This window comes from Mesoplodon densirostris, chromosome 11 (assembly GCF_025265405.1).
Source record: "Mesoplodon densirostris isolate mMesDen1 chromosome 11, mMesDen1 primary haplotype, whole genome shotgun sequence".
Lineage (NCBI taxonomy): Eukaryota > Metazoa > Chordata > Mammalia > Artiodactyla > Ziphiidae > Mesoplodon > Mesoplodon densirostris.
The window spans coordinates 99054126-99078273 of NC_082671.1; the positions used below are offsets into that span (position 1 = coordinate 99054126).

Genomic DNA, 24148 nt, shown 5'->3' on the forward strand with positions numbered 1-24148 from the left:
CACATTCCCATCTCAGGACCTTTACACGATTCTCAGATTGAAAGGCTCTTTCCCCAGATATCCACATGGCTAGTTCCCTCACTTCCTTCACATCTGTTACTAGATGTCACCTTGTCAGCCTATTCTTCCCTGACCACCCTACATTAATGAGCAAACACACACACACCTGCCTGATGCTCCCTGTTTCCCTTACCTTCCCTTATTTTTCTCCAGAATACATAAGTCCATCTAACAATATACTGCATTATATATTTACATTTTTATTTTTTATTCTCTGCCTCAATGCAACAAAATGTTTAAGCTGCGGAAAGGTAAATACTTCGTTCAATACTGTATCCCTAACAGCTAGAAGAATTGCTGGCATATAGCAGACCCTCAATAACTACTGCTTGAATAAAACAAAATAAATTCGTGAATGAGTATCTAGAACAAATTATTGTTAAGAATTTTTTTAATCTAAAAAAAACATCACTGACAGCAGAATCTGCTAATGCTAGAATCCGTTCATGAATGGTTAAACATGACTTACGGTGGAAGAAATTTACATGCTAGCGCTGCAGGGTCACTACACGTTTTAAAACAGGGAGTGGCACAAGGTTCATATCTCCATTCACACATCCTCCTGTAAGGCACTGCTGCCTGGATTTCTGGGGAAAAATGAAATTTAGATTGTGTACAAAAATGGACAGCTTGAAAAAGAATGATTTTTGATAGTAAACCTTTAGGGTTTGATCTTTCTTTGACTATAATGCTGTGGAAAAGACAGGGCTATGGGGAATAAAAAGCATTGTAATTGCTTGCTGATCAAAGCATTTCATGCTCAGGTTGAATATCAAAATGTTAGTTTGTCTTCCAAACATTTAAAAAAGCAAGAGGTGCAGGAGGCCAAGGAAAATTCTAACTCTTCTTCCTTTCTTTATGTTTAGTGGGTGTTCATTGATCTATGTATCATGATAATAGCATACACTTGTTTGGAATTTTATTTTTTGCAAAATAATTTTTTGTCCATAATTTTATTTTATCCTTGCAACAATCCTGTTGAGTGGGTATGACCTCCATTTTATAAATGAAGGAATTGAGGCCAAGAGGAGCCAAGTGACTTGCCAAATTCAAACAACTGGAAAAATGGCAAGACCAAAGACATATTTATTGCCTGACATCAGACGTAAGGAAAACACCCCATCTTTGTTCTTCTCACAGAATTTAGCTCATTGCCTCGTACATGGTAAGTATTATCTAATGACAAAAATGAATGAATAGGCTTTAATAATACATGCTTGTAGTTAGAAAAACCTTCCTTGACTAAAGATTTTTCTCCTGCACACTCTGCTAATATTTTCCCCTTCCCACATCATAGACCAGTCCTTCTGCAGCAGTCCAAAACTATCTCTGAAGGAGAGAGCTCCATAAGGGAGAAAGTTCAGGAAGCAGGTTATGTTTCTTGGACTTCAGATATGGAATTCAATTCCAAGGTATGAGAAGGAAAACAAGGCTTTCTGGAAGGCACCTATGCATCTAAATATTAAAATACTCATTAGACCTGGGTTACTAGGATCATGGGGCATGAGAGAGGGTTGGTTCCAAGACTAGAATAAACCCCTAGTGTATCCTAGGTTTGGAAAGATGAGTTTCTGAGATTTTGATGATGCCACTGGCTGCAGTTGTCCAAAGCTCAGGTAAGGCCACTGGGTCTGGTTCTAATGGAGATTTGTGTATTGGAGAGGAAATAAAGGCTTGCAAAAGTCAACTTTTAAGTAAATTCAAGTAAAAATATCACGCTCACTCTACAGAATGTTGTATAGCCATGTCAATGACTCTTTTTCTCATGAGTCCAGGAACCCCATTCAATAGGCAAAAATTTGAAGCTCAGTTTGAATTTTCTAAAATCCAAAGAGATTTATAGAAATGTATCCACAACAAAAAAAGGCAAATGATTAGCTCTCTTAGACTGACTTAGAAGAGTCTGTTACAATGAAAAAAATTTGTTTGGGAGACACAAGGCAGATATCGAACTCTTAGGTTTTGAAAATAAAGCATGACTTTTAAACACTGGAAAAGGCAGTGAGGATTCCGCTCTGAAATTTAGAAAACTCAATAGCTATAGAACAGCAAGGATCTCTAGAAATAAGACCAGGATTCTGCTGAACCAGAAAAATCTTCTAGAGGTCAGTGGAACCAGACTCCGTAGTATTCAAAGAACAGAGATAAACACATTGTCTTTATCATTAAGAATCAAACTATATGAGAAGTTGCCTTCTAATGAAGGAAAAGGTAGATACAAAACTAGACAACAAGGAGACATGGGTAAGTTCTGTTTCCAAAGCCCAGACTGCACTGAAAGTAATCATTGAGGCAATCATAAAAATAACATCATTTAAGGCTATTCTAAACAATTTACCACATTTACTTATGTAATACTATAACCCTATGAAGTAGGAATTATTATTTCTCCCATTTTACAGATGCGTAAACTGAGAGGCAGAGAGGTTAAGAAACTTACTAAGGTCATAAAAGGTCATGCAACTAATTATACACATTAAAAATGATTTTTAAATTAAAACCTAATAAATATTCTGTCATTATTTAAGTTATCTACTTAATCTGTATTTGAAGATCCCAGGAAACATACCTTCTACGCTGAAGCTACTTAAATGTTTAAATTCTTCAGAATCATCATATTTTGATGCTTTGGCACTAGAATCTGTCAATATGATGAAAAAGCCTTTCTTGCTGTATAACTCAAAAGCACTGTAACCTGGAATCCAGAGGTCCTGATGGTGAAAAAATGTGGCTCTCCGATGAAAGGCTGAATTCACCTCCCACAGTTTCAGAATAAGAGTGTCATCATCGTGGACATAGAGAAAGTAGTTTGGCCTTTCAGCAGATTCCAAGGAAACAAGTGTCAATGCTGTAAAACAGAGCAGTGTTTGACAACTCCCTGGGTTCTCTGGAGAAGGCAGATCATCAGCACTGGCATTATAAAATTCATTTATAAAGCTGACATAAACAGAACTGCACAATTGTCATACATAGTTAATGCCAATCTCAAAGATTTCAGAAATGAATTATAAGATCTCTAAAGGAAAAAGCAGTGTTTTAATGCAATGCATAAAGTGACAGCTCCAAAAATAATCAGTCTTTGATAAGTTCCATTTTTTAAATAATTGATCATGTCTTTGGGGGAAAAAAAGAAGTATCAACTTAGGACCCCAGAATGTACAATTCCATACAAATAGTTGAACAGTTAATTGGACACACATTTGTACTTGCAAGCTTTAACATTTTCAAATGTACAAAATCTACAAATGGCTAAATTGGACGATAGAAAAGAAAAAGAGAATAGAGAAACAGATCAATTTAAACATGGTGCTGCATTTCAATATCACTGGATTTTTAATGAGCAAGTGTTCTTGCAAGTGATCACTGCATGAAGAAAAGACTATTTGCTTAACATTGTTGTCTATTTCCCAAGGATGATAAGAAAGCTAATGAACAACCACAAAGCATTTGAGAAGTGCCTGCTTTTTTGTTATGTGCTTTAAAAGTTTCCCTTATATTTATAAAACCCATGGCATAAGTTTCTTCATTGAGATTTTAGATTTAATTTCTTAAACCTTAATTTCTTTAGGTCTTAATTCCTTAATTTAAATGTACTAGGATTTTTCTATTAAAAAATTAATTTTTGTAAATCATACAATGAAGAGCTCTCTCAAATCCAATAAACGATTCCAAAGGCATTTACTGTGTCCTAAAACTTACAAACCCCTCTACTGAGCACTGGAAGATGCAAAGAAAAATAAAAGATATTTTTATAAGAGAAAAAATATATAACTAATATATAAATTAGAACTTTAGACTGTGATAGGTGTTTACACAGATTAAAAAGAATTAAAGGAGCTCTTTTTACAAGAATGGAGCAATTTATTTTAACTGGAAAATCAGGAGATTTCTCTGAATAAGTGAAACTTAAGTCGGATTCATTCATTCAATAAATATTTCCTAAGTTTACAGAACACACCATGCATGGTTCTAAGCAGGGTAAGAATAGTAACAATATAGCCTGAACATCATGGATCAGAAGGGGACACTAACCACCAGGCAGAACAGGTGCCAAGTGGATACGACCAGTATAGATCTACAGAGGCAAACCAGTAAATGTGGTGCCAGGTACCACGACAGACAAGGCCACGTAAGAAAAACAGACCATCTCAATGACTATCTAGACTTTGATTTATGGTCTTAATTTAACTTGCTTGATATTAAATCACAACTTTTTTTCTTTTATTTTAATCTGGCATGAAAATCTTTCACATGTTAATTATCAGCAGACTGTTTTTCAAAAATTTCAAATTCAGTTCTGTGATTAATGCTATGAAAACTGAAGCTGTGCTTTATTTGGGACCAAAAACTCAACCAAACAATTGTAATTCTAATTGCATCTATATATGCCAATAGATAAACAAAGAAATGATTTTATATACAAAAGAGAGAGCTAGTTCGTATACCAGTGTCTTATTTTATTTCAAATCCTTTAGAGCACCTAGAAAAATGTCATAAACATATTAGATTCCCCAATTAATATTTACTGCATGAATAAATGAAAAAAGGTCAATGGAAAACTAAATTCTTACTTTCAGTTGGAAATTATACTTACATGATGCCTTCTCTTTGAAAAGGCCTGGAGTGATCATAAAATTAAAAAATAAATTGCCATGAATACTACTTCTTGGCAGAGAGAAAATGCTTCTACTGGTCATATTGGCCCCCAGGATAAGGCCAGTCTTCCCATAACTTGCCAGCATATATGGTCCTTCTCCAAGCCCTAGTTAAATGCAAATGAGAGAATTATAAGTTGGCACAGGATTTTTACATTTCAAGCTGTCATTTCAATGGAATAAATTCTAATACCAAAAAATACTCCGAAAATTATTGAGCATTTAAACATTCATCAGTAACAAAATAACAACTCTTTTCAAAAAGAATATATTATATTGATTTGGAATATATACATATGTAGAATATGCAGTTTAGAATATATATATACATGACTGCGTATGTGTATATGTATATGTACATGTATACCTAGTGGTGATGGATAAAAGGTTGACTTAAGCTTTCTAGACCTCAAATTTTCTCACCTATTTGAAGATGTTTGTCTAGGTAACCTTTCACTCTAATATTCCAAGACTAATCTACTCTCAATAAACTTAAGATTAGTTCTATCAATGGTAAGGTATTTTGATAGTCTTCTAAAAATCATCTCTCCTTAATAGGTTGCATTACATTAACACAAAATTCACTGACATGATATACAATATTTTACTGTTTGGGGGATTACTGAATTTCATCAGTGAGGTATGTCTATAAAGAAGAAAATAAGATGATGCTGAACAGAGAAGTCAAATGTCATTTTACTTATGCTGTCATTTCCATACACCCAATGGTTTCATATAAAGTGAAAATTATATACTATAGTAAAAAAACTACTTAGTGTAGAACCAAACCTGAACAAAGTAGTATTCCTACAAACTTCATCTTATAAAGAAAACTATATAAATTAATTTTAAAATTCACTGATATTAAAAATAAATTGATGCGTTAAGTTTTATGATAATAATGTCAGTTTACCTTCAACCCAATCTCTATGACGTTTAATGTTTTAAAATAAGTGAGGTACTATAAAACTTTGAGGTTTCTTCTGAATTATCTAAATTACATAATTATTAGCTGTGTACTTTTACAGATATATGTAGATATTTACGTTGTAGGTTATGTAAAATGCTAATATAGGTGCAATAGGTGGTTTCAGAAAAGAACAATCTGGTTGCTCTCAGTGAATTTCACTTTTCCTCTTTTCTCCAATTTTTATCTCAAGGACAGTTTTCCTTTCCCAGCCTACTCTTAAGACAGATGGAAAAAAATTCAAAGAAACCCACAACCTGAGTTTTTTCCCTTTCAGGATGAAGACAAAGCCTAAGAGAAGGGGAGAAGATAATTGGATTAGAGGGTTACAAAGTCTCCCAAACAGGAAGGAGAGCAAGAACCAAAATTTCCATCATGAGGAACAGGAGAAGGTAGGGATTATAGGATGAATCTTTAAGTGCTGTCCCATCCACTGACTCATCAGCTGAGACACTTCACCACTGAGCAGCTAGGGACACTTCTAAGCCATGGGGAAGGAGTTTTAGGAGGGACTCAGACACCCTGAGTGCACATGGAGCTTTGAAAACCTCTACCCCCCACACCTAGATGGAACTGAGCAGATGCAGTGAAGAATTTCGCTATGAGCCTGGCAGCAATGGACTCCCCACCACTGTTACAAATATATACCCTGCACAGTTTCTCTATGAGCCGAAGTCTACAACACCCAAGAAAACTATATCATCAGTTTCCACCACCTACTAGCTCATTTTCTAGGGAAGACAAGAGCAACACAAACTTCCAAGATGAAAATATACACCAGTTTAGATTTGTGTGAATATGTAAATAATGTACAAATAGGTATATAAACATGTAAATCATGAGATTCAATTCAAAATGAAGATGACATATACAACTACAGCTTGTGGGCTTCAAGCACCCTCACAGATGTCCAAGAGAAGAACAGGAGAAAGGAGATAGACCACTAAACAAAATATTCTCTCCCCTACTGCACAAGTACCTTCCTACAGCAACCTGAAGAGACAACTGTCATCTGAGAAATCCATTTGTATAAAAATCGAAAGCTCCTGAATTGATTCCCAGTTGATGGATATCTTGTGTCTGAATTGTTTTCCTGCATTTTCACTAGCAATTGAGGGACAAAAGTCACTGACTTTATCATTAATTTTCTGCAGGGAGAATTATAATTTCACTGTCTACTAAAAGCAATCATTTCCTGTAGTTATTATTTAAGCACAGTATTAAGAATATCTGATCTAACAAAATCACTCTGAACTCAAAACTTGCACAACAATTTTTAGCAGGATCTTGAAGTCTTAACTCCCTACAGAAATAGAACCTTTATATTTTTAGCAAATGCCATAAAAATGAAGATACTAGAGACAGTCATTGTGTGAAGGATTATTGAACTTATCTCAGTAGTAACCTCTGAATTTTACTTTAAAAAAATTTTTCCTCCTACAGAATCACAATCATTTATCTCTGCATTTGCTTTGAATAATTTAAGTATTTTAATAACATAGTGTCCAGAGAAAAATGCCCGCTATGAATGTCCAAAGAAGACTAGGTAAGTTTACAGTAGTTGTGAAATTATTTGAGATGAAACAAATTAAGAATACTCATTTAAAACTTTTTTCTTTTTATTACTATCAACAACTTCCACAATTCTTTATTCCCCTTCAATTATCTACCTTGATCACATTACTTTCACAACTCTTCCTCTCCTTGGCAGGTTGACTCTGTTCCCTATTACTTTGATCATAGGAAACAGAATCTCTGTCACTCGTGGGTCTCATGAAGGCCGAACGCCCCGTGTTCACCCTCTGAATACTACCAATACAGTATCACAAATGAAACTAGAAGAACTGGTTTGAAGAATCTTGTAACACATTAGGGAAACAAACCATCGGTAGAAGTGCAGCAGACTTATTGACAGAAAGCAAAATGTACCAAGCAGCAAGAGGTAGAAATTCAATATTCATAGAAAATTCTGCTTCTGTTTCCAAGGGCCTGCAGAAGGAACGCCAGAAAGTACAAAGGCACAGATGGAGATTTTCACAGCAGAACTGTGTGAGAAAGGAATTCTTAAGCAAGGAAGTTATTGGAGCGTTTTCTCAACTTGCTGTCTGTGTACGTCGTGTAGAGCATATGATAACGATGTGCAGTGATCATTCCTAGAGTAGGATGTGCTAACCATAACTAGGCAGTGTAGCATGGAGATCAAGCTCGTGGGTTCTGAACTTAGATTGTTTATAAATCGATTTACCACATTTTGGCTAAACGACTTTGACCAAGTTATTTAATTCACCTATGCCTCAATTTCCTCCTTTGTAAGTGTTAATAATGATAATAATAATGTTATGTCTTTCAGGCATATTTTGAAGCTTAAATTATATGATACAGGTATAGTTAACACAACAAAAGCCATTTTTATTATTAGGTGCTTAATATTAGGCAATCATTCTCATCTCAAGCATGGAATCCAAAGGATTGATGTGGAGTGGGTGTGGTGTGGGAAATATGTTTGGTTTAGATTTTCTTTAACAAACACAGAATTTTTTTAATGTGGGATTTTTTTCCTTTTCAAACTTCCAAAGATATAACAGAAAAAACCAAAGACTAAAATGTCCATTTTCTTTTTAATTCATCATCTCTATTTTACTAAAATTTTCTGGCTTTCTTTGTACTTTTACAGCCGACAGATTTCTTCCTGGCTCAATAAGTCATGGAAAATACTTTGCATTGGTTGTTTGGTTTTTTTCTTTAATGGATCAGCTTTCCTGTAACTATTACTCTAACCTACTCATCATGGGTTTTTGTCCAGTTACTGTCAAAATGGACACTTCCCTGGATCATCTTATTTGTCTGAATTAGGTTTAAGTGGCTACACCTTCCTCATTAAATAGGTTTGACAAAAAGCAGGCTTCAATTCTGCTCATGTCTGGCATTTTCAATGAGGATATAATTCTCTGTCTCTTACATCTATGCCTTAGCTTTAGGCAGCACCTCCTCTTAGACTTCCCATTGCAAATCTGAATGCTTGGGAGACTAGGAGATTTTCATTATTACTAAATCAATAAGTTCTCATTCTGATAAGATATAAATAATTATTTTGCCTAAAATGATGGCTAAATAAATTCCTATATTATAGTTTGTTTCTTTGATTTCCACAACATAATAAAAGTGTGAATAGGGCCTCCCTGGTGGCGCAGTGGTTGAGAGTCCGCCTGCCGATGCAGGGGATACGGGTTCGTGCCCTGGTCTGGGAGGATCCCATATGCCGCGGAGCGGCTGGGCCCGTGAGCCATGGCCGCTGGGCCTGCGCGTCCGGAGCCTGTGCTCCGCAACGGGAGAGGCCACAACAGTGAGAGGCCCGCGTACGGCAAAAAAAAAAAAAAAAAAAAAAAGTGTGAATAATGTCCATATTTATTCATAATGGTAAAAGGTATGCATTTGGTATATATCTTTCATCCTTTTTACCTAAAAAATTAGCTAGCTTTACTCATTCATTCATTCATGTTATTCAGAAACTACTGAGAGCCTCCTAGGTGCTGAGAACTTAGTTACAACACTTTTATTTTACAGGGAATAAATTTTAGCACAAATACTTAGAAATTTAGATACATTTTAGAAGGCAATGGCTTTCATTGAGTCATACAGTTGGCACTTGAACAACATGGGTTTGAACTGTGCAAGTCCACTTATACGCAGATTTGTTTCAAGAGTAAATACTACAGTACTACACAGTCCATGGTTGGTTGCACCTGAAGATGCAGAATTGCAGATACACAGGGTGAGTATAAACCATACATGGATTTTCTTTTTTTTTTTTTAGTTATCATAACAGCACCATTTAATAAGGGTTTATTTTGTTCCAGCAGTACAGGTGACACAGTGTCTCATTTAAGCTCACAACAAACATAGAAATAAATAAACAAAAAATTAAACTTAAATGACTTAACCAGGTTCTCAGTGTTTATACGTGACAGAGACTGGACTCTAATCCAGATCTGACTTCAGCTGCAGTTAATGACGACCACACTATAGCTTTTGGTTCCCAGCAAAGGTAGTGCGTTATTAGAAGACCACTAAATCTCCATTCAGAAAGTCCTGGAAACTGTCCTGAGACTCAGCCCAGGGGACTCAGCTCTACCTCAGTTTCCTTCTTACGTCTCTCATCCTTCCTGGCCCACTTGCCATTCCCTAAATGTATATGTTCCCAACTTCCTACCTTCAGATTGTATCCTCTTCTCCTGAAAATCATCTTTCCCTCTCTACACAGCCATACATGGATTTTCAACTGCACAGAGGGTTGGCACCCCTAGCCCCCTCCTTGTTCAAGGGTTAACTGTATGCCAAATTATGAACTCTTCATACCTTGTTCCCAGCAAACTTGTTCAAGAACTTTGAATCTGAAGATATATTTAATAGAATACTAGAGTGATATTCTTTAAATGTCACATACCTTCATTGTAATATTCACAATCGAGTGCTGAAAGGAAAAAAGAAGAAATGTTAAACTAAATAAGGATCTCACCACTTATCTGAATATATGCAAGGTATGGTTTATCAATGACAAAGTGAAAGAACTCAGAATGACATCATTTGGGAGTTTTCTCTGAGCAAAGAGGATTCTTTCAGAGTGCTCCGTAATAATTCATTAAGTTTCCTGAGATTCTTTTATAGGTAGGCAAATATATCTGCCAATTTATAGATGTCCACTGAAAGTGTTAAAATCATAAGGTGTTCATCAGATGACTTACTATCTACACAAGTAAATGAAAAGTTTAGAGTCAAATCTGAACGCAAATTCAAAATGATGCTTTTAAAACTACGTCTCTTATCATTGGAACAGTGGAATTTCATAGCCATAAGAGAAATAGTCAAAACAGTATCTCTGAAGATGGTATGTAAATAAATAATTTGTAGTTCAAATGTTACAGTCATAACAGTCTAACACAGAACAGAAAAACTTACTTCAAAGTTTCTTTTATAAATCCTTTAGCTATACTACAATTTATCTCATTGTCAAAAGAATATAAAATTTACTCATCCTAAAGATATTCTATTTCCATGAGTCCATGGCATCGCTTCTAAGACAAGACAATATGAATCTCTTCATAAGGTTCCCACCTAGTGGTGATGCCCGGAGAGGATACTCACAACAAATAGTAGATGATCTCCAGTGAACAGAAACCCCTTCCTGACAACATTTGTATGCATACGCTGCTACACTTGTGCATAAACATTCACAATCCCCACCAAGGTTACAGTTACACGTGTCTTCATGACAATTTTTGGCAAAAGAAGTAACATCAATCTGAAAATGAAGTGAAAGATAAATTAATTTCAAAAAGTACTAACTACAGCTGATTAAAATTCAACCTTCTAAAAGAAAACTAACTGGTAGATTTTCAAAATTTGCTATTATCAGCTTAACACTGCCACCTAGAGAGTTCTCAATATCTCAAACTTCTATTCATCCATAGGAATTTATTAGGCAAATGTAAGATCAAAGAACTAGCAACATAGGTAACGGGACTAACAAATATAACTTCGACATCTGCAATACAACAGATTAATATCTGTAGAAGCTCATTGTTTCTTTATTGGCATATTCGCATGGCACTAAAAGAATGTTCTACTTACAAATGTACTTTTGCTCAGTTTTTAATAATATCTTAAACTATTTTTAAAACTTCTATTGGAACCTAAAATTATTATGTTGGAAAGACATTTAAAAAGTTACATTTCTAAATAAATTACATTCAATCTTGGGATGTGCTTCTAAAACCATTTTAAATGTGTCACTAATAATACTTTTAAACTATACTTTGGGTTAAGGAGAAGAATGCCCATTTGGTAGTGTCCTCTGAAGAGAAATAAGAATTTATGGCTTTGATCAGTCATTTATGGCTTTGAGGATGGACGTAAAAAATGTTTCATAAACTGAAACAGATCATTAACAAGCATTATATACGCTGTTAAATAAGATGGAGTCAGGAAGAATGTAAATCAACTAAATGTGTCAGTGCCACAGAAAAACAAACTACCAAATTTGTCTTCCTAACAAGGGTTAGGTAGTATTCCTGAAAAGCCAATGGGTAGCTAAATTATTTGTCCTGTTCATCTCAATATTATAGATACAGCAGTACTTGTTTAAATTGGAAAGTTTAGTAAAGCGTTCATTTACCACATTGTGACAAGGAGCAAAAACATCACTGTACAAAATGGAGCATTCTTTCTTGGCATAAGGAAATTTGTTTTGATGTGCCTCACAGGGTTTAAATGATTCACTTGGGGTTTCACACTGTGGAAAAAGAGAAAAAAATGTTTTTAAGGGGTGATTTCTGAAGCTGAAACCAGAGTGACCTAATCTGACTTCATCCACCACAATCATATCTAATATATTCTCATTCTTTTAGACAGACTTTACCTAAAGCACCTGTGCTCAGCCAACTCAGTGTTAATAGTATATATTATTTTTGAAAGCAACTAAATTTACTATTAAAATCATGAAAGTATTAGAGAGTGAAGGTAAATCATTTTTAAACTGTCAAGTGTTGCATTACATGACTAAAAAAATTGCCTAAGCAAATTATTCTCTTTCCTTTAATTTTCTCATCCTTCATTTCTGTCACAAGCCATCCTCTGAGGAGTTGCACACACTCAAGTGTCTACAGGCTCACCTCCCATATACTAAACAATTCGGTCTCTGCCTCTTCTAATCCACCTCCCTGAAACCGGCCTGGAGAAGGCCATCACTGATCTCGTTACTAAAAATAAAGGCAATTCTTCCGTCTTCATCTCACTTGCCCTTTTGCTGTCTTTGATTCTGTTTCATACTTTACCCTTCTTACATGTCTCTCATGTGTTTCTCGGGGCACCATTTTCTGCGGGGTTTCCTCCTATAGTTCATTTGCTGCCACTCCTCATCCTCCTTCCACCTCCCTTCTCTGCAAGACTTGATCTTCAAATCTCTATTTTTTTCATCCTATACACTTCTCATGGCTTCAGCAACCTGAATATGAGAGTAACTACCAAATCCATATTTCCAGCCCATATCTCTTCTGAGATCTCAAAAATTGGGACATTTCCACATAAATATCTCTGTCACTTCTGTCTCAACACATTCTAAAATGTACTTATCTTACACCATTGTCCTGTCCCCACTGTCCCCTACCACCTACTTTCCTCTGTGCCCTGTCTCCTGGAAGAGCACCAGTGTCTATGCAATAAGCCAGGACAATCGGAGGCATTCTTGAATTCTCCAAATTCATCTTTTCTTATGCAGTCCTTTCAACAGATGCTGATGTTTCAGATGTCTCTCAGATTTAGATAGTTTTCTAAATCTTCACTGATTTAACATTTCTTAGCTGGATTATAAGAGCCTAACTAATTTAGGGCCTTCGAGTCCAGATCCTAGCACACATATCTTGCAGCTTTATATTTTGCATTCTAGCCATTCCCTACTTCAAACCTTCCACCACAGCCATATTGAACTTCTTAAAATTCTGTTAGGCACCATACTCACTCCAGTCTTCCTGACACGTTCTAAAGGGATGCTCCCTCCTTTGCTGCTGCACTCTTTCCCATCATCTTCACTTGTATAGCTCTTATGAGTCTTGTAGGAGTCAGCTCAATGGCACCTTCTTGGGGAAGCTTCCTTTGACCATCACGAACTCCATGTTGTATACACCTCTATCCAGCACCTGTCTCATATTTCCATTGTTAAGTTTTTCTACCTCGTCTGCTAAACTAGACTCTAAATTCCTAAGGGCAGTGGCTATGTTTTAATAATATTATGTGTTCATATATCCTGGAAAATATTAAGTGCTAAATAGAACTTACTGAATGAATTTTTTTTTATTTTCAGCTTTGTCCATTAGGTATTAATGAGTCTAAAATCCTTTGATGAGTCCAAATATTTAGTATTATTATAAATTAGGTATTCCTTAATTCATTTTATATTTTAAAAAACAAAATCTTTATACTTTCCAACGTAGACCACAATGAAATATACTGCTTAAATTTTACTAAATTGAATGAATGTTTAACCCCAATCCCCTTTTACTTTTATAAAAAAATTTAGATATATTAGTAAATTAGGCAAAATAGTAAGGCAACTAACCAAACAGTAGCCAACCAGGAAATTGTAGTTGCAGACACTACTTTCAGTTAGAAAAAAAATAGGTTAAAAAAATGTAGAAGAAAAGAGTAGAACAAATTTCCAGTTTGACTGTTTTCTGAGTTAGTTCAGCATTTCTCAGATTGTATCCCATAGAAAACTATTTCCTTGATAACTAATACACAAAAACGTAAGTTCTGTGTCAGTAAGTTCGGGAATCTCTTCAAATACATCCCTCCCTTAGAGGAATATAATGCCTCAAGAAATCCTTCAAAAAAAAAATATGCCTGACTTAATTTATTCTAACTGCTCCGAAAGGTAAGTTGGCCACAAATCCACTCCCTACCCCTCCCCATCCCACATCCAGCCATGTCTGGAGAGCAAATGTTAAGAAATACTGCCTTCATTTATTCATTACCTTGAGTTGACAAAAGATACATCATTAGAAATACAAATACACTGAAAGAGAATTTTGCAGTGAAAGGAAAAGCATGAGATTAGAAGATGTGAATTTGAAAGTCACTCCTGCGGCTTTCTGGATATATAATATTAGACAAGTCGTTTAACCTTCCTGAGTCTCAATTTCTTCATCTATAATATGGAGTCAACACCCTTTACATTACAAGACTGTCACAGGATTACATGAGAAATTAAACGTGAAAGTAGTTTGAGTTTGTCAACTATGAATTACTGCACAAATATTACATAAAATAGTATTACCTAAATAAATTTTTCTGTAAGGATAAAATGTTTTAGTGGATAAATACAACAAAAAATATTTGTTTAGTTCTAAAATACATATATTCCACTTACCTGTCCTAATGCCCAGCTATCTCCAAATACCTGGGCATTTCTCACTTCTAAGTTATTGGATGTGGTCATATCATTTGAAGTACATTTGTCAAAGTTTCCACATAATCCTGATAATTTGTTCTAAAGTAAAAGAAAATTATCATGAAATATTCTATATTCATTTTAACATTTAAGGACTAATATTCACTGAAATTTTCAAGAGATTTAAAATAGACATTTTAAGAATTTCCACAATAACCATTTAAAAAATGTTTCAAGAAGGTGGAATTTCATGTCTATTTAATTATAATTAACAGTTATTTTAGATTCTCAAAAATGTTTTTCCATCCCCCAAATTTTATCTATTCACACCTACCATTGTCTTAGCATTGATATAACTAATAATATAAGTAACTTGGAAAAGTATAATACAAACACTACAGTATTTGTACAAGTATAATACAAACATTACAGTATATGTCTGAGTGTGTATATACAAATATGTGTATATATACATATTCTGTGTATATTTACATATTTACATTTTAATGATGAAAGACCCACTTCCTGTTATGTTTAAGGTTTTCTAAGACTATAAATGATGAAACCATAGAAATAATTTATCTTTCTTTAGGTCATACTTTGAAAAGCCAAAACAATCAAAGCATAACTTTTAAAGAAAAAGTTAACTCTATATTCATATATCATGCCACCATGAGACACAATAAATGAAATCCACATCTTACCTAATTCTTATAAAGTTTGTTATGGGTTATGCAGTGGTTACTGCAAGTGCCATATGGATTATCCACATCAACAATGTCCACTGCATTTTCTCAAATAATGTGGAAAACTTTTCTCTTGGGGAGGGAGGTGGATTAAAAGTACAGGGAAGAATTAGATTCCAAAAGCAATGAAAATCCTCCTTAAGCTTTGGAATTAAACAAACTGACCTCTCTCCTCATGTACTGAAGAATGGAACGCAGCCCTTTGTTAATAAAGTTGGCTGCCCATGCCTCCAGCAAAGCTGACGATAACCTTGGCATTGCAACTGCCATGGCCACTGCTTACCATGCTGCCTCTGCTCTCAGAAGCTGCAATACCTATTCAAAGACAGTGGCCTCTTCCACTGCTGCTCACCACAAAATTTAAGGCAGCAGTAAAAGTAAGGGAAGATGTAGAAGAATAAATTGTTAATTTGTTTTCAAAAAGTAAGGAAGGGAGGATACATAGTAGACAATGGCAGAAAGCATAGCTGAAGAAGTATGGCAATGACTAAATTACTTCATCTTCATCAAAGAAATGCAAGATGGCAGCAAACATCTAGGAATAGATTTTGGGGCTTTATTTTGCTTAGGGCTGAAAGAAAATGACTTCAATATACAATCATATCTTAAGTTTATAACATTTTTAAATATTTTAAAATATGTATATTTTCCAGTTTTATAAGAATTTGTTATTACTATCCCCATTTTTCCCTAACTTGCCACAGATTATATCCATGAGTCTCAATTTCAATTTCAGATAAGGTGGATTTTTAAAACTATATCAACGTTTCAAAAACAACCTTAACATATAAACTTAAAATGTTTAATAAAATTGTAAATATCTAAAATAATAAAAATATTTAATAATATCTAGTACAATATTTAACAGTAAACAATAATTAAAACAATGTAAAATATAAATTGACAAAAATTATAAACAACCCAGATTGAATCTTCAACCATTAATGGATAATACAAACTAATACATCCATACAACAGAGTACCACTTAGCAGTGTATAGGAACAAACAATTCATTCATTCAATAATATGGATGAATCTTGAATGTATTTTGCCAAGTCAAAGAAGCCAGACCCAAAAGGCTATAGATTGCATGATTTCATTTCTACTGTATCCAGCAAAGGCCAAACTATGCAGATGGAAAATAGATCAATGGTTGCCAAAGGTGAGGGGTTGGAAGTAGGAGTTGACAATAAAGAGGCAACATGTGAGAAATTTGGGAATTGATGGATCTGTTCTATCTAGAACTGTGGTGGTGGATACACAACTCCATGCATTTGTTAAAATCCACAGAACTGCAGCCCACAAAAGTAAATTATTTTACATTTTTTTTAGAATTTTACTGTATGTAAACTTAAAAAATATCCAGAATATGGAGGAAAAGATGGAATGCAAACTATAATAAATGAATCTAACTCTACTACAAACATATCAAATAACCATGCTTCAGGGAATGGGAGAAAAAGAACCTGACCTAAGTAACTTTGGAAAACTGGATACTGTAAGGTTGAAGTAAAAAAGAACTGTATACAGCACTTGGTAAAGTTGTTCTTCTCTCGGGTCTGAGTTAGTAATTCTGAAAATGTAACTTATTTCTTAAAGGAAAACATCAATCATTTTATTTCTGTAAAACATCAAAAAGGTAAATGTAATTTCATCTTTTGCATCTCATTTGGATTGACCTACCATATAGGCTGACTTACCCTCCACTGTGGGCCAACTTTGATATGGATGGTTGTCTTTCTATCCCAAAGAATAGTGATGTCTTTCTCTGGAAAGTATACTACCATGTAGTACCCTGCCTTCCAAAGCTGGTATGTTGGTTTACTTTCCAGAAAAAAACCTGATCGTTTCTTCAAAAAAGAAAAAGCATAATAAAGAAAAAAATGAATTTCTTGTTTTCTCACCAGAATGTAAACATTAATTAATATCCATCAATAATTATCTATGTACTAGTATTTTTGCTTAGCCCTGTCTTTCTTGAATTTGGTAGTGAAAGATGGAACAAGTGCATAAAATAGGAAAATCATAAAATTGGTAACAAGATACAAACTGGTAGATAGGCTCAACATGGATAAATGAGCAAAGGGAAAAAGGTATTTCAGTTATAGAGAAGAGCACAAACAAGGCGTGGACATAGAGTACTTTAGGGGGATATACCTGCTGACCCAGAAATTCTATACTGATGGTGAATAAATATGATTGAGTACTAAAAATGTATGACTTCACCTGAATAATTGAAAAACAAAAGCATAGAGTGTGTGTGTGTGTGTGTGTGTGTGTGTCTATAGAGAGAAAGAGGTGTTAAGGAGGACAGGGAGATGAATTTCCATAAAAGGAACTTAGGAAGGCTCTTTGCAAGAGGTGGAACATATATTACTGATATGTAAGAGGCCATGATAGGAAGATATAAAGGGCTGGAAAAGAGAATGAGGAAGAAATCATCCCAAGAAAACGGAATCAGTTTGAATAAAGGCTTAGGGGCAGGAAGTTTAAGATTTGTTCAGTACTAAGGAGAGCACCAGAGAGCTACAGCATGGATTCCATGACAAGCATAGTCTGAGACCCTTTGCCATCAAGTTACCCATCACAATCAATGGCTGTTATTCCATGTGCAAAATGTCCTCGATAAAGGCTTTTGAATAGTAAAATGACAGACCATGTTTGTATATTAAAAGAAAATAACGTGTGTGCTAGAAAGGATAATAGTAGGGAGAAACTAGAGATGGAACCCACTGGGAAAATTTAGAGTACCTTTAACCTAAAGTGAGAATATGCAATGTTCTTTATGGGCAAGGGCTATACCCTATAAAAGATTATGCTGAATCTGGCATTGAAATTAACTCACATAATAACTTTAAAAGTACATGGTTAAGTCAAAGTAAATAAAACAAATTTAACCAGAAGCAAAATAAAAATTGTGAAGGAGATATGAAGTCCTTTGGTTATTTTTCTCCCCCAAGTAAGAACAAAAGCATAGTTTGGATACACTGTACTAGAGTGTACCGTTTTATAAGTATTTCATAGGGCAAATTAAATAAACTCAGTCACATCCATAAGGAGTTTTCAGTCTCCTAGATCAAGGTCATACTTATAAGCGCTCGGTATATTGTATAGGACAGTATGAATTGTTAATGGACTCTACCTAATCTCATTTCCTTCTACTTCCAAGTGCCAAGTTGGAGTTATAGGGCAATGCCCTCAGTACCTGTGAGGGTCTGCACTCAACCTGGAAGTACCCTGTGTCTAAGTGAGCAAGGCATTAAATAATAAAGAAAAAACACTATGCAGGTAAAGAAAGACTAAAAAACAAAGGAAAAAAATTTTCCCTGTTTGATCAAGGGCTCTACATTTTCATTTTTCACTAGGCCCATAAAATGTGTAGCCTGTCAGGCCCCCATATCACCCTCTGCCATAGAACCTATTTTTATCATTTTGATTACACTTTTAAGGACCTTTCTATTATCTGATTTGTCTTTGGCATTATTATCTCTCTTCCCCCCTATATGAACGTTAGCTCCTAGAAGGATGCACTTTGTCAAGTTCATGGCAGTATCTGCAGCTTCTAGATCAAGGGTAACATATATTTTTAACACCTTCCTGCACTGGCCTGTTCTTAGTTCTCAGCTTCCAGCCTGAACAGCAATAATCAAAGTAAGTAAGTGAAATGTTGTAGCTTGTAGCTCCTTTTCAATCCATGAAATACTTTTTTCATGTATTTTCCTATTAAACTTCCCTCAGACTGGTTGACATATCACTGGAACATGAAATAAATTTTTGGATAAGATCATTGGACTTCCTTCAGGTTGGTTTTGTATTAGTTATCCTGATGTAAAAGCACATCCTCTCTATCTGCCTGTAGAGCTAAATCCTTCATTTTTATTAGACAAGGCAGCTTGCTACAAGAGAACAATGGTCAAAAGGAGATGGTATACTCACTCCTTACTTTTCAGATTAGGAAGTAAAGATGTTTCTCCTTATAAGGTTGAGGTATTATGAATTGGACCTCCACTTCAGGGGAGAATTATTGCACTTTAAATAAACTCTAGCGATGTTAGAAAAAGTAAGTTATAAAAAGCAGAGAATTAAAACTTTTAAAATACAGCTTAAACTCATAAAATGTTTATATGCTACATAGTTGATAAAATTAGAGTGGTATATTTATTGAAAAAATAACAGGTTTTTTTCTTTCCCCTGAATGAGCAATCCATCTGCCATAAAACAAATGGTACTTATTTTCAATTTTGATGCTCAAGAAAAAATATTAGCCAGAGATTTGTTAGGGTCAAACTATCTTCATGATTTTTCTTCATCTTACTTTATACTTCACAACTGATATGAAGGAGATTCATCAGCACCTGCATTCAGGTGAGAATTGGAAGACGAACATTACACAGAACTGCAATTACCATTTCAAAAATGTGTCAAACAGTCTTTATAAGAGCATTTACTATTTTCTCTTCAGTTTTTCTTTTTCTTAACACACCCTTTCTCTTAGAGAGAACCTTCACCTAGAAATGAATATCCAGCTGATGGCTACACCAAACTGCAGTAACTACTTCAAAAAGATGTTAGCATGACTTGTACAAACTCTGTTTTGCTCAAATCTTGATTGCTGCCTGGTTGGTCTCAACATTTCTTACTGAGACATGAGCTAAGATCTATGGCACCGATTCTCAAACTTCAGTGTGCAGAATTTGTGGAACCATTGATATACTGATTGTCATCAACTTCAGCCATTCTAATTCCTGAGGTGGAGTCCAGGGAACCAGCTCTTATAATAAGTATTCTAGATGATTCTAATGCAGAAGTTTTGCAAACCAAACTGAGAAACACTAGTCTAAAAACTCAAAAATAGGCCACTTTATAAAGGCCATATGTCACATCATGTCACTTAATTCCAAAATTTCTTCCTTGTAGAGTAAGTTCAAATATTACATTACACAGCCTCCTTGTCTACTGCCCTTGTCCCCAAGCTTCCTGCATGAAAGTCAATCTGGACACTCCTCCCTGAATCTCTTTGCCTCACCCTCCCTCCACTATCCCCATCCACATCGACCAAACGAAACTGCTTGAAGTTCTCCAAACGTGCCATTTTATCTTTGAACCCTGTTCCTTTCAACATGACTGTTCCTCTGTACTGATTGCCTTTCTACTCTCTCTCTTCACCTGCCTAATACCTACTCATCCTTTAAGACTCAGCTCAAATCATTTCCCTCAAAGCATGTCTTCTGAGCCTTCAAAAATAAGGAAGGGCGGGGCTTCCCTGGTGGCGCAGTGATTGAGAGTCCGCCTGCTGATGCAGGGGACATGGGTTCGTGCCCCGGTCCGGGAAGATCCCGCATGCCGTGAGCCATGGCCGCTGAGCCTGCGCGCCCGGAGGCTGTGTTCCGCAACGGGAGAGGTCACAACAGTGAGAGGCCCGCATATCGCAAAAAAAATAAAAAAAATTAAAAATAAGGAGGGCGAGGAGAGGAGGAGAGCCATTTCCCTTAATTCATTCTCTCATTTAATCCTCATGTGAATTTAGGAAGTAGATTCCATAATCATCTCAAATTTACAAATGGGAAAGCTGCAGCTTGGAGGGGTTAAATAAAGTTACCCAAAGTGACACAGTTAGCAGGTGACGGAACAGAGGTTCTAAGTGACTAACTGACGCCAGTCTATGCTCTTCACAGCTACCCTGAACACCCCAGGTTGGCTTAGGTCTTCTTCTTAGGGATTCTCCTGCTTTCCTAAACACACTCCTACCAGAGCACACCACACTGCACAGCCTCATTTACTTGAAACGTGTCCCTCACCTCAGTATAAGTTCCTTAAATGCAAGCACAGTGAGTGTCTTTTCACTGTTGTAGTCCCAATAATTAACACATAACTTTGTACAAAGTAGATATTATGAATAAATGAATGAATGAATGAATGAACTTTATTCATTCTTTCAAACTGCACAGCCTCCAAGTATACAAGAATGAACAAATAAGACAGTGGTCTCAATTCTCACAGAACTCATGGACAAATAGAAAACACACAGACCACCATACAAGGGTCCCCAACCCCCGGGCCTTGGACTGGTACCGGTCTGTGGCCTCTTAGGAACCAGGCCACACAGCAGGAGGTGAGCAGTGGGTGAGAGAGAGAAGCTTCATCTGTATTTACAGCCGCTCTCCATCACTTGCATTATCACCTGAGCTCCACCTCCTGTCAGATCAGCAGCAGCATTAGATTCTCATAGGAGCGTGAGCCCTACTGTGAACTGCGCATGTGAGAGATCTAGGTTGCCCGCTCCTTATGAGAATCTAATGCCTGATGATCTGAGGTGGATCTGAGGCAGTGATGCTAGCGCTGGGGAGCGGCTGCAAGTACAGATGATCATTAGCAGAGAGGTGTGACTGTGCGGAGACCATCATAAATCAATGGCTTGCAGACTCATATCAAAATCCTATCAGTGAGTGGCAAGTGAAAACAAGCTCTGGACTCCCAGTGATTTTGCAATATGGCGAGTTGTATAATTATTTCATTATATATTACAATGTAATGATAATAGAAATAAAGTGCACAATAAAGGTAATGCACTTGAATCATCCCTAAACCATCCCCCAACCCCCCAGTCCGTGGAAAAATTGTCCAGTCCCTGGTGCCAAAAAGGTTGGGGACCACTGCCACCACACACGTAATTTCACTAAAGTGTGATGCATGTCCTGACAAGGAGCTTGAGGGCAAGAGGTGGAACTCCTTGAAGGAGATAAGATAAGAGCTATCACATAAGAATAAGCTAAATGGAAAGGCTGATCCAGGTAGGAGCAATGATATTCACGAAGAACCAGAGGTGAGAGAAAGAATATAGAGCATTTGAAGAACTGATAAAAGCTCCAACTTCTGGGACATGGGCTTGAAGCAGAAAGTGATGAGAGGTACAGCAGGAGAGGCAGCAAAGGCCAGATTGGAGAGGCCACGTCAGGGCAATGGGAGGCCGCTTGAAAGTTCTGAAGCACTAGGGTGTCAGGAGATTACATTTCCATTCTAGGAATACCACCCTGGCTGCAGGGTGGCAGGATGGATCAGAGGGGAAAAACTAAGACTGGAGGCCAGCTGTCTAGCTTGGAGAATGTTGAAGTACTCCAGGTAACAGGTGACAAGGAAAGAATCAGCAAGTGGAGAAGTGGAGCATAAACAAAAGAGACAAATCAAGTATGATTTACTGAAGCTACATAAAATGACAAAGAAAAAATTTCAAACCTAGTAACCACTTATAAAGAAAAGTACCCCCACAATGTTTCTATTTTATTTTCAGTATCCTTAGGGCAAGTTAAAATGATTTACAAGAAATAATTCACTAACCTGTTTGTAAGGAGTATCATTCAGGTAAATTTCAGTGTCCCCAACTGAAATCAAAACACTTTTAGAACAAACAATATCGTTGTCAAAGCATTTCTTGTTCTGGCCAATGACAGATATATCTGAATCATCTGTACTCTGAAATGTCAAAAATATTATATTAATACAAATGTATATTATATATAATTTTTACTTATTTTTCATTAACAAATCTTAAAGAAGTCCAAGATTTACAATGAATTGTATTGAAATTGAAATACAACTTACCTCTAAAATAAAAATCATTTTGATCTAATAATGTGAAGAATTTAATAAAAGTATACTAAGATAGCTCAATCTTTAAACATGTCTCCTGTTAAAATGCTGTTCCAACAAGGATTTTTTTCCATTTTATTTTTACAGCTCAAATTTATCAACCAGCTTCTTCTTATCAAATACCCAACAAGACATGCCACTTAGGAGAATTTTAAAAGAAATATTTTCATTTTAGACAACATCTTTTGTTTTATTTTCAGCCAGTTTTCTGGCTAAATAATTATTTGCCTACAAGATAAAATTGCAATAAATATAAAACTTTGACACTGTATTAGTAAGTAAAATGGTGCATATCATTTGAGGGCTTCCTTCCAACTTTACATGAATTGTCTCATTTAATTCTTATGATAATTCTTGAATTATGTATTATCTCCATTTTACAGATCAAGAAACAGAGGTTAAAAAGGATTAAATGAATGTCCAAAGTCACTTAGCTAAATAAGGGCAGAGACACAGTTCAAAACCCTCCTTTATAATGCCACTTGCAGAGAAATTAGGAAGAGTTTAGTAATGGTTGAGGAGAAAATTCAGTTGTAGGTTATAGGAAATCCTTAGTTCCAGAGACTATTATTTAGTCCCACACACTAACCTTTTCACCAGTTACCTCACCCTCACCTTCCTTCAGCCACTCCCCTTTCCATCCACTAAGAACTCTCTCTCTGGAAACAGGGTTTTTAATTTTTATCCCAGTTTAATAGATGGGCTTCAATAGTTCTACAGACTCTGGAAGTTCATTGTAAAATGTTGTTTTTGAGTATCCGTATTTTTCTAGGAAGAAAGTCTATGACTGTCATCAAATTTTTGAAGTGGTCCTTATCGCCCCAAAAGTTAAAGCCACACTGCCCTGAGTCCTTCCACTACCTAGTGGAAGGTGGGAATTTCATCAAAAAGAAAGTGACAATTCTCTTTGAACTCAAATTCCAATTTTCAAAGGCTCACATACATTTCCTGAATCTTTTTCATTTTTAGATATATGGGGCAGTGTTTATTTTCAAAGTGAGAAGAGTCCTTAAATGTTTGGAAGTCATATAGGTCTTGATGTAAATTCTCCATACTTAGTTTTTTATACCACCAACAATATGAACACTAGCTCAATATATTTCTTGGTTTGGCCAAATTCTTCCTGTCTTA

The 24148-nt window shown here is 35.6% G+C and overlaps 1 protein-coding gene across 1 annotated transcript in view; it reads right to left on the minus strand.

Annotated features, from left to right (window-relative positions):
• OTOGL (otogelin like) overlaps positions 1–24148 on the minus strand; it is a 153278-nt gene that overhangs the window by 52260 nt on the left and 76870 nt on the right. The window contains exons 26-34 of the mRNA XM_060114241.1: positions 22706–22840; positions 17071–17220; positions 14603–14722; positions 11855–11971; positions 10825–10981; positions 10127–10153; positions 4655–4822; positions 2630–2908; positions 530–647 (exon numbers count right to left, since the gene is read on the minus strand). Of these exons, the coding sequence (XP_059970224.1) occupies positions 530–647; positions 2630–2908; positions 4655–4822; positions 10127–10153; positions 10825–10981; positions 11855–11971; positions 14603–14722; positions 17071–17220; positions 22706–22840 (1271 nt within the window). The remainder of the gene's footprint in view (positions 1–529; positions 648–2629; positions 2909–4654; positions 4823–10126; positions 10154–10824; positions 10982–11854; positions 11972–14602; positions 14723–17070; positions 17221–22705; positions 22841–24148) is intronic.